At 37.4% G+C, this 12,358-nt stretch overlaps 1 protein-coding gene across 7 annotated transcripts in view; it reads left to right on the forward strand.

Annotated features, from left to right (window-relative positions):
• The window catches only part of CD109 (CD109 molecule), a 168,080-nt gene that overhangs the window by 79,930 nt on the left and 75,792 nt on the right, over positions 1-12,358 (forward strand). For all 7 annotated transcript variants that reach the window (XR_009263074.1, XM_058734482.1, XM_058734481.1 and 4 more), the window contains one exon: positions 11,877-11,916. Coding sequence is in view for 6 of the 7 variants with exons in the window: in XM_058734482.1 (XP_058590465.1) it covers positions 11,877-11,916 (40 nt within the window). In the remaining variant the exon portion in view is untranslated. The remainder of the gene's footprint in view (positions 1-11,876; positions 11,917-12,358) is intronic.

Consider the following 12,358-nt stretch of genomic DNA (forward strand, 5'->3'; position numbering starts at 1 on the left):
CTCCCCTCACTCCAATTTGGTACTTAAGTTTCTTTCTACTAGTTTGCTAGCCTGGGTTCTTCTCCTTGTCTTCTTTTGTCATGTATTCTTTCATACATATGGGGATATTGTAGAGTTTGGCTTTAAATTTCTTTCGTTTCTCACTCTAGACAAGTTAATTAATAGATATGGTTGCATTTTTCATCTATACACTAATGACTTTCAAATTTGTCTGAGAGAACCCAGAGCTCTGTGTTGCAGACCTTTATAACCATCTGCCTACTTAACATCTCTGCTTGGATGTTTTAAAGGCATCCTGAACTCCTCGTATCCAGTATCATTCTTATAATCATCGTTCACCACACCTGGCTCTTTTCCAGTGTTCTTTATCTTACTGAATTACTCCATTTCCATCCAGTTATTCAAGCTGGTACCCTTGGAGTATCCTTGACATTTCATCTCTCCTACCATCCTTATCCAGACCTTCACCAGTTCCCACAGATTGTACCCTTAAATATATTTCAAATCCATCTACTTTTACTTCTCTTTATTTTCACCTCTGCCTTTTTTGTCCAAGCCACCATTATATTTTCCCTAGATATTTACAGTTTCTCTTAATGCATCTCCCTACATTTACTTTTTTCCTCTTGTAATCAGTTCCTTACATAGCAGTGAAAGTAATCTAAACATTAAATTGGATCATGTTATTTCTCAGCTTAAAACTCTCCAAAGGCTTTCCATTGCCCTCAGAATAAAATTCATGTGTTTTACCATGGCCTACACAAGGCCTTGCCTGATCTGACTACTTTTCCAGCCTCATCTTCAAGTTTCATAATTCCCTATGAATTTAATTCACAACTTTTATCGTTGTCTATAATTATATATTTCTGTGTATGATTATTTGATAAATATATTTCTTTTCACCAAATTAAAAACCCCATCCTGGGAAGGTGTCTGTCCATCACTTAGCACAATGCTGGCACTTAGGTTCAATAATTCTCTGTTGAAGGATGGATGAATGAAAGCATTTGTTTTGTTTGGGGTGTAGTTCTGTTAGTTCTGATTCAGTAACGGGGTGGGAACTGGGCATCTCTGTTTATTGAATCTACCACAGTTGATCCCGATGCCTGGCTTGAAAACTCCAAGAGAAATATGTTGCAACTACACTTTAGGCCACAGATGTTTAGACTCTAAACAGGAAAGGAAAGGACAATGTGAATGTTAACAAACATTTCCGTTCTTTTGCACATCTATCATTTCTCCAAGTAGGTCAATATACATCTACTGAGACTTTTATGGATGATACTTTCATTGTGATTTCTTTTTAATTTTTAAGTTATTTGCTAATTTTATGGTAAAAATGAAAGAGGAAAAAGATAAGATGTTAAACAATTCTTGTTCTGTGGGAAAAAGATAGATGTTACACAATTATTGTTCTGTAGGTATTAGGCTTAAGCATAGGAGAATTAGTAGGAATCTGAATGAAACTAAAAATATAGAATTTTCTTAATGTACATTAGGTGAGAAGAAATACCAGTCAGTAAACACCCAAAGATGATAAGACACAAAACCTACTTTCAAGGAGCTTACAGTCAGGGAAGACTTCATGTAATAATTGGAAAGAGCACTAGGTTGGGAGTTACATGACGTGGAGCCTCATGCTGTGGTCAAGGGACTGTGGACAAGTTCTTACAGCTCTGGATCTGTTTTCCTCAGCTCTAAAATAAGGAGTTTGGGTCAGAGGACTTGTAAGCCTCTTCACATCTTTAAAAATTCCATGCTTCAACTAGATGCAGGTGGAGGGCACTGTAAGACTCAGATGGGGACCGTGGGGGAGAGGTGGAACGAGGTGCGGAGCTAGGTGACAGCAGTAGGGTTGGGAGCAAGCACTTGCCTGGAGTGGAGGCCCTGCAGAGAGTAATAGTTAAAGAGAATGTTGGAAGAGTTTGTGGGTCAAGCTATGGAGCATATTGGATATTAAGCTAATGTTTTAGATTTTATTTTATTTTATTTATTTTATTTTATTAAAAAATTTTTTTTTTCAACGTTTATTTATTTTTGAGACAGAGAGAGACAGAGCATGAACAAGGGAGGGGCAGAGAGAGAGGGAGACACAGAATCTGAAACAGGCTCCAGAATGTCAGTGCAGAGCCTGATGTGGGGTTCGAACCCACGGGCCGTGAGATCATGACCTGAGCCGAAGTCAGACGCCCAACCAACCAAGCCACCCAGGCGCCTCTAGATTTTATTTTGTAGACAGTGGGGGCCTCTAAAAACTTTTATTTTACTTTGAATGTTAATGTTATAAATTTCATATAATACTTCGGAGGACAAAGAAAGCAAAAATCTTATGTGAATGAGTTTCTTATTATAAAAGATATAAAAATTACACTTTTGTTATTTTTCTCTGATTATAAAAGTAACGCATGCCCAATGTAAAAACACCAAAACGTTATTCAGTAGAAAGAATGACATGTTGTCATGATAAACCTCTGAAAAACAACAACAAAAAATGTCATTGATATTTGTTGTCTTGTTGATTTTTGTAGTGTGACATGATTACAGTAGTATTTTAGGAAGATCATAGCATGTGAGGTGATTGAAAGGAGAGGAACTGAAGTCAGGGAGATGCCAGAGGGTTAGTATCATTGCTTAGCAAGTACAGCCTACCTTCTGTGTTAGGTTATAACAGTCTAGTCTGAAGGTAATAGGAGATTGCTTTAGGGGAGCAGCACAAACTAAAGAGGAATCGGTGAATTCAAGAGACACTTTGAAGGAAGATTCATCAGGTTTAGGGACTGATTAGATCGGATTGTGAAAAGGAGAAAGAGAAATTTTAGATGTTACCTATCTATCTACCTATCTATCTATCTATCTATCTATCTATCTATCTCTCTCTCTATCTCTCTATCTATCTCTCTATCTATCTATTTAAAATGAGAGAGAGAGCAAGATAGTGTGAGTGGGGGATGGGGCAGAGAGGGGGGAGAGAGAGAATCTCAAGCAGGCTCTGTGTGGAACGTGGATCCCGCAACCCTGGGATCATGACCTGAGCCGAAATCAAGAGTCGGACACTCAACCTACTGAGCTGCCCAAGTGCCCCAAAGGGTGTTAAATTAATTAAATAAGGAGGTCATTAGACTGATGTGGCTGTATTGCCATGGCTGACTACTTATGCAAACCAAAATCTAAGTCTGTGAATGCTTCAAGGTTACAAAATCAAAATGCTAAGGGTAACCAGTCACAAACAGCCAACTAAGGCTTTAAGTTTTAGCCAATCACTAATTTCCTTACTTTGCTTCTGTCTTTTCTCTCTAAAAGTTTCTCCCTGAGCTCCTGTTGGTGGAGCATGCCTAACCAATTGTTGGTCAGCACTGCCCAATTCCAATTGAATTCTGTTCACATAAACTCTTAAGATAATTTTATTTTATTTATTTTATTTTACTTTATTTTATTTTAGAGAGAGAGAGGAAGAGAGAGTGGGGTGTAAGCTTGAGCAGGGGAAGGGCAGAAGGAGAGAGAGAGAGAGAGAGAGAGAGAGAGAGAGAGAGAGAGAATCTCAAGCAGGCTCCGGGCTCAGTGAGGAGCCCAATTTGAGTCTCATCCCATGGCCCTGGGATCATGACCTGAGCTGAAACCAAGAGTCGGACACTCAACTGACTCAGCCACCCAGGTACCCCAAACTCTTAAAATTTTTAATGTGTTTCAGTTTACCTTTTAACAGAGGTGACCCTGGGATTTTAAGTGTGGGCTCTGGGAGAAATTTGCCCATTACAGGGGAATTTGGGGCTGGAAACTTGGTTTAGGGAAGAGAGATGGGCAGGCTGATCAGAGGGAAATCACTACATTCAGCAGCTAAGCAGGGGAGCCGCCCAAAGCAACAGAGAATGAACAGCCAGGTTTGGAATGAGTGAACCAAGAAAGTACAGGCACAGAGCAGAGCAGAAGGGATTCAGAGAGGGTGGCTACAGCATTAGGTGCTGCAGAAGTCTCCAGGAGAACCAGGCCTGAGAGAGACTCCATAGGCAATTAGCAGAGACAAGGAGCCACCGCTTACTGAGTGCCCTTCCATGCCAGTGACATGGTAGTGGTGGAATCTGGGTGACAGGGGCAATAAAGAGTATAGACAGCTCATTTAAATCTTTTGTTTCTGAGAAGGAGAACATTAATATAGTATGTTGTGGGTACAGCAGCAAAAACACCATATAATTTCATTCCTATTATGGATTAAGGAGATATTTGTAGATCTGTCGAGAACTCTAACCATAACTGTTTCAGTGGGAAATCTTATGAGTCAGAATTGTCGATACCCTCTGCATCCCCAGCCTTTCTTAACATGAACAGTTGGCCTGTTTGGTGTGCCCAGTTATTTGTGTGTGACTGTGAGGTTGAACATGTATAATGTGAAAGGTGCAATACAAAAACCACAGCATTATTTTTTGCCATTTAGTCCTGCTCTTTGGGACACATTCTATCCTATTAGTTGGTTGAAATAAAGGGAAAATCCCACCATTTTTTGAGTTATTTTTTGGTAATAAAAGGTTCTGTCATTTTTGGTTATATCTATACACAAAAATGAGTCTATGTCCAATAACTAATATGTCTGGTCCAATAAAATCAAGTGCTATCTTGTCCCAGCTTGGGTCTTCTCTGGTCTGGCTGCTTCTCCCCGAGTCACTAAGCTGCATTCAACTCCTCCACGATTGAAAGAGGTGGAGGGAAGAGAGACAATGGGTAAAAAATTCTTACTTGATATGTAAAGATGAGTTATATGAATTTGCCAATATTTGTCCTACAAAAATGGCAATTTAACATGGCTCAACATGATACCATTGTCATCTGGCACCAGAACTCTCTGGGCTTGGCAGGTATTTAAAATAAACAACTTCCCTTCATAAAAGTCTTTTGTGGGTTCTTTGGAGCACCTACCATTGCTGGGAGGCTTTCCATTCAGTGTCTTTGATGCTTTTAAATTTGTCTCCTCCTCTGGCTGCTCTTCACTTTGTCTTCAGCTCCTAGGCATCTACAGTATACAGTATACCTTCCAGAGGTGCTCTCCCTGTGGGGGCTATTTTTTTTTTTTTTTTTTAATTTGAGAGAGAGAGAGAGAACACGCTGGGGAGTGGAGCAGAGAGAGAGAGAGAGAGAGAGAGAGAGAGAGAGAGAGAATCTTAAACAGGCTCTATGCTCAGTACGGAGCCTGATGTGGGGCTTGATCCCACAACCATGGGATCATGACCTGAGCTGAAATCAAGAGTCAGAGGTCAACCAACTGAGCCACCCAGGTGCCCCTGGAGGCTATTTTTGATCAGGACTGAAGACAGCCCCATGGTGGCTCTCTCTTTTTTGCATATCTAGTTGAGGGAAAATGGTCACACTTTCTTTGGTTCTTGCAACTTCAACTTGCAAGAAGTAGGCAACACTTCTTGCAACTCCCAATGCAACACTCTCTATTAGCTTAGCTGTCTGCGTGGCTGGCCAATACCAGTATTTGCTCTAAGGTTGTTCAGGCATGTCAGGTACCTGCCTACTGCCACTGATGTGTGAAAGCACATCAAAAACTTTCTCCTAAAATTCCTTTCTAGTTAATTTCCATCTTGACCCTTTTGGTTAAGTGTTGCAAAACTAGTTTTTTGGAAACCTCCTTTGCAAGTCCTATGTGCTAGACTTGCACCTGTTTGGGACTGTGGATATAGCTGGCATCTATTGTCTTGGGGGACAAAACCAAAACTGAGTCTGAAATAGTTCTATATTTGTTATGTGTGGATTTAGAAAGTTCAGTGCCTTTCTTAACCTTTAAATACAAATTAAATCCAGACACTGGAGATCAGTGCTGAAGCAGACTTTTGGGAACCTTAAACAATCATGTATGAACATAAATGTGCAAACAAAAATCCTTGCTTCTGTTTCTGGCATTTCTTTTTACTCGAGAAGCAAGAGTTGCTAGAAGCTTGCCTGCATGTTAATATATATATATTTTAAATGGTCATATAGTGTGCCATATTCCTTCCAGTTTATTAAAAATAGAAACTCTCTCAAGAGTTGGATGGCTTCGTGGTTAGACAAGGGAAATTCTGTAACTAGAATAGATGTTTTTAGCAATTCACATATCTTTAATTTGCATACAGTCATAACATATTTTAAAGGAACTAGTTAAAATAGTGTATTTTCTCTCTTTTCCCTTTCATTTGATTGATATTCATAACATATACCATCACAACAAATTATTGATTTAGGGATAAGGGGAACAAAGAAATGACAGAGATTACTGAGAATACCTCCTGTTTCTTCTTTTCCATTTCTCCTTTAGAATTTGGTTAGAAAGTCTAATGGAGACAGGCTTACGAGAGTGGATGTAAGTGCTTAAGAGTGGGCTTTGTAAGGGAGTGCTTTCTCCAGGGAACAGTGACCATCTGGGGCAAGTGGAACTGAGAAGATGTGGATGAGTCATGTATTCTTGCACCTGGAAAGGTGTTTGTTTAGAAGACATGCTGCTCAAGTGTTTACTCTTTCAGGTCAGCCTCCTTTAGTTGCTGGCAGAGTGAATGAGCACGAACTATATTTGATGAGCTAGAATAAACATGAAAACTCATTTTGAATCAGATTGTTTCTGTGGAGCTGAAGGAAAATTATTTAGTAAATGAAATTGTGCTTCATACACAAGCTCTGTTTTTTTTTTTTTCTTTTCTTTCTTCTCCATGTTTTCAGTTAAGGTTAGTCAATTTAGTTCAGCTAGAATTAGCATAGAACAATTTTACTTTTTAGACTAGCATTCAGCAAACCTTGGCCTACAGGCCAAATCCAGCCCAATGTCTGTTTTTGTAAATAAAGTTTTATTGGAACACAGTCTCATTGTTTACCTGCTACCTCAGTGCACAGTTGAATAGTTGCAACAGGGACCATATGGGCTTGTAAAGCCTAAAATGCTTCCTATCTGGCCCTTTATAGAAAAAGTTTGCACATATCTCTTTTATCCTTATTAAAGTACTCAGCATCAGTGTTTTTATGGTTATTTATGACATAAATTTCTATTAGTTTTAAGTGTTTCAGTATCTTCTACCATTCCTGATTATATGTTTTATAAAAATATTTAATAAAAATAACAACTCATTGTGGAAATTGGTATGACCTGATTGCCTAATGGACAATATGTTGAAAATTACAAAATCCATTTTTCTGCTTTTCAAACCCTTTGGACAGTAAAGTAATTTATTTCTTGATTTGCATTTCACCACTTATAAACACCCTGGGAAAACCTCATCTGCTACAAAGCACCCTGTCAGCACTTAGTTACAAAATGATTTTGTGATTTATTGGAACAATTTAAAATGATAGTGAAAAGAAGCACTTTTTTTTTTGCTGCCTTTTCCCCCCAGGTTTCCATGATGTTGGCTTCTTCCACTTGGCATTTATATTCCTTTCAGACACAAGGCGGAGAGTTAAGGTTACTCTATGGGCCATTTCACAAATGGCTGAGTCTGGTCAGTGTTGTCTGATTCTTCATATGAGAAGGTTATTTCAATTTCTGGCAGGAGATACTGTGTGATAATTGAGGCCAATCTAAAGAGCCCCATAAGAACCAGCCTAGGGACAAAATCAATTTGTTCATTTTATACATACATTGATTCAACAAACCTTGAAGGCATGCTGAATAGGTGCTGTGTTCCCAAAAATTTCATAGTCTGTTATAGGAGATGGATATGAAGCAGATAATTGTATTGTGGTAAGTGAAATGATGGAGTTACATACAAGTTATTATGGGAGGGAACCATATCTAACCTAATATGGGGAAAGGTGAAAAGGTCCCTGGAGGAGGCTAAATGCAGTTAAAGAAGTCCAGGACATTTTGTAGGACATTTGGATAGAAATGTCCAGAAAGTGGATTTGAGTCTGAGTCTCTGGGCTGAGGTATAGGCTAGAGATAAAGATTTTGGTTTCTTTAGTATAGAGATGGCAGTTAAAACCATGAGAGTTGATGAGCTCACTTAAGGGTCTGGAGAATTAGAACAGTATTGGGCTCAGGGTGGGTAGGGCCAACATTTCGGGAGCAGAAAGAGGGACCACTAAGGACGGAAGGAAGGAGTCAGAAAGATCCTTAAGAGTATCAAGAGAACTCTTGGGTTGGCACTTCATGGGGTAAACTATAAAGGATAAAAAATTATCCAGCATGAAGCTGGCCATCAAAGAACTTTCAGGAAGATAAACTACATACCTATTTATGATACACTTTTTACAGGGTAAAAAGGGACAGAAGGAAGGACTAAAGAACATTGAGGCTTAGAGTGCTGAGATTGCTTTTAGATTGGGGATTCAGGGAATATTTGAACTATGTCTTGGAAAATGAGTAGAGATGGAAGTATGTGTGGGTCTAGCATAGGAGAGACTAAGAGACAAAGCACAATGCATGAAACTGCAGGACACTGTCAGTCTTGCATTATTGCTCTTTACTATGTGTATCTCCATCTCTCGATTGACACTCCTATGCTGAGGACTGTAATTTGTCTTTACATAGCCTCATGTAGTATTTTTCATGTAGTACTCACTTAGTGTTTGCGATATATTTAACTTGACAGAGACATCATCATTGTTATAAAATTACTTATTCTGTAGACTCACCTGCTGACCTTAGTAATAAAGCAAAAATTAAAGACTAGAATTCTTAAAAAAATTTTTTTTTTAATTTTAGAGAGAGAGAGAGACGTAGAGAGAGAGAACACGAGTCGGGGAGAGGGGCAGAGTGAGAGAGAGAGAGCATCTTAAGCAGGCTCCATGCTCAGCACAGAGCCAGATGAGGGGCTTGATCCCATGAAACTGGGATCATGACCTTGGCCCAAATGAGGAGTCAGATGCTCAACCAACTGAACCATGCAGGCACCCCTAAGGACTAGATTTCTTATGTTTGTAAGTAAAATAGGCAATACAGGTAGATCACCTTCTTGATTTTATTTTTGAGGATGAGAAATTAGAATTTATAACTGAACTAAATACGTGTATTTTATAACATTCCTATATAGGGCATGAAAACAATTTAAAATACAAGCCACAAATCTGTAGATTATTAAGACTTTGATCAACACAATTTCTTTGGGATCTACTTTATTTATTATTATTTTTTTTAAATAAATGAAAATTTGTTTTTTTCCTTTTATTTTTATTTATTATTATTTTTTAAATTTAAATTCTAGTTAGTTAACATACAGGACAATACTGGTTTTAGTAGCAGAATTCAGTGATTCATCACTTACTTATAACACCAAATGCTTATCGTAGTAAGTGCCCTTCTTAGCACCCATCACCCATCCACCCTATCTCCTCCCTCCCTCCCTCTGTCAACCCTCAGCTTGTTCTCTATCATTAAGAGTCTCTTATGGTTTGTTTCCCTTTCTTCTCTTTCCCACTTTCCCATATGTTCATCTGTTTTGTTTCTTAAATTCCACATAGGAGTGAAATCATATGGTATTTTTCTCTGACTGACTTATTTTCCTTAGCATAATACACTCTAACTCGATCTACATTGTTGCAAATGGCAAGATTTCATTGTTTTTGATGGCTAAGTAATAGTCCATTGTGCGTGCATATATATATATATATATATATATATATACACACATATATATATATATATACACCAGATCTTCTTTATCCATTCTTTAGTTGGTGGACACTTGGGCTCTTTTGGTAGTTTGGCTGTTGTTGATAATGCTGCAGTAAACATCAGGGTGCATGTGCCCCTTTGAATCTGTATTTTTTTAATCCTTTGGATAAATACCTAGGACTGCAATTGCTAGATCATAGGGTAGTTCTATTTTTAATTTTTTGAGAAACCTCTATTCTGTTTTCCAGAGTGGCTGCACCAGTTTGCATTCCCATCAACAGTGCAAGAGTGTTCCCCTTTCTCTGCATTCTTGCCAGCATCTGTTGTTTCCTGAGTTATTAATTTTAGCCATTCAGAGAGGTGTGAGGTGGTATCTCATTGTGCTTTTGACTTGTATTTCCCTATGATGAGTGATGTTGAGCATCTTTTCATGTGTCTGTTGGCCATCTGGATGTCTTTTTTGGAAAAGTGTTTATTCATGTCTTCTGCCCATTTCTTCACTGGATTATTTGTTTTTTGGGTGTTGAGTTTGATAAGTTCTTTATGGATTTTGGATACTAACCCTTTATCTGATATGTCATTTGCAAATATCTTCTCCCATTCTGTTGGTTGCCTTTTAGTTTTGTTGATTGTTTCCTTCACTGTGCAGAAGCTTTTTATCTGGATGAGGTCCCAATAATTCATGTTTGCTTTTGTTCTCTTGCCTCTGGCGAAGTTGGCTGCCTGTCCTCATCTAGGATTTTGATGGTTTCCTGTGTCACATGTAGGTCTTTCATCCATTTTGAATTTATTTTTGCGTATGATGTAATAAAGTGGTCCAGTTTCATTCTTCTGCATGTCGCCATCCCGTTTTCCCAGCACCATTTGTTGGAGACTGTCTTTTTTCCGTTGGGTGTCATTTCCTGCTTTGTCAAAGATTAGGGATCTACTTTAAGTGATATCATCAAAACCAAGTTTCAGACAGTTATTTTGTTAGCATATAAGTAGTTACATTTGTTTTATACTTTGCAATGAACTGTATCCATCTTTTAGGATTAAGAAACAACTTGGTGTACGGTTGCTTGATTAACCAAGGATGATTTTTAAAAAACTAGTATTTTGTAGCTGCATCTGTGTATTTATTTGCTTTGATAAACATAGGGAATCAGATTTAGAATAAAATTTTTTTTAAGTTTATTTATTTTGAGAGAGATAGTGTGTGGGCCCTTGTATATGAGTGGGGAAGGGGCAGAGAGAGAGAATCCCAAGCAGGCCCCACGTTCAGCATGGAGCCCTATGTGGGGCTTGATCTCATAACTGTGAGATCATGACCTGAGCCAAAATCAACAGTTGTATGCTTAACTGACTAAGCTACTCAGGCAACCCTAGAATACAAATTTTATTTTTGGAATTCCTTAGCTATTTTGAAGAGGTTCTATTTAATGTGTTAATCATAGATTTAGAGTGTACAGAAATATGGGGAATTAGAAAAAATGATATAATAATAGGCCACATGTTTTCTTGTTGATCTTGGAAAAGGAAATAATTAACAATATTTGTTAAAATAGGGTAGAATGCAGTGTTTTAGGAGTTGGATTAGAAAATAATCCAAGGAATTTGAAAGGTAGAAGATGTTGGCCCATGATGATTTTGTATTTTTGATTATGTGTAAATACTTGAATTATGTGTAACTTTATACATTGATTTTTTTTTGAGAGTTATATTCAGAACAAATCTGAAGTCATAGTTTGACATGTGTTATTCTTGCTTCGTAAATTCCTAAACTATCTAATTTAGTGTTCATTTTACAAATGATGGAAGTCAAATTAAGCAATTTGTTCAAATGCAGTGAAATATAGATAGGTCATTTTTTTAAAATAATTTTTTGTAATATTTATTTATTTATTTATTTTTTGAGGGGAGTAGCAGAGAGAGAGGGAGACACAAAATCCAAAGCAGGCTTCAGGCTCTGAGCTTTCAGCACAGAGCCTGACGTGCGACTCAAACCCACAGACCATGAGATCATGACCTGAGCCGAGTTTGGATGCTTAACCGACTGAGCCACCCAGGTGCCCCGAAACAGGCCATCTTTTTATGATAGTAAATTGACAAGAAAAAAATCAAGACATCTCATAGGCTTCATGTTGTGGATGACTAAAAATAAACTTCCAGAAATTAAAATAAACTGTTTTGCTCATTAAATCATTATAAATACAGTTAAAAATAATTTTCTGAATCTTTTTAATACAGGTAAGTAAGCAAGCAAAATAAGTAAATAAGAACTCACATGTTTTCTTGTCTTTTTTTTTCTTCCTCCCAATAGGACCAGACATATTATCAATCATTTCAGGTTTCAGAATATGGTAAGAGTTCTTCAGTTTATTTTGAAGGAAAAAAATATTTGTTACTTTTCACAGAGATAAGAGAAATTTCTAAGAGATATGTTATTTAAAGTAAAAATCCTAGTGAAAGTAAAATCCTGGTGTTTCTTACAGACCTAATTTATTTTTTTTCTTTTTTAAAAGATATAAAAGGTCATTGTAAAGAAAAAAAAGTAGGAAACAGATCACCTATAGTCTCATTATATGGTCTCTCTTATGCATAATTTTTCTTTTTTGTACTTGGTTGTGATCTTAACATATTTAAAGATTTGTAATTTTTAAAAACATAACATTAGTTATTTCCCATGTTTTTCATTTGGTCAGCTTTGGTAAAGACAATCTGTTTAATTGGTAAATCTGTTTTGCCAATTGGTAAAACTGTTTAATTTGAGTAAATACTCTTCTTGCAGCTGTCATGTTTATA

Source organism: Neofelis nebulosa, chromosome 6 (assembly GCF_028018385.1).
Source record: "Neofelis nebulosa isolate mNeoNeb1 chromosome 6, mNeoNeb1.pri, whole genome shotgun sequence".
Taxonomy (NCBI): domain Eukaryota; kingdom Metazoa; phylum Chordata; class Mammalia; order Carnivora; family Felidae; genus Neofelis; species Neofelis nebulosa.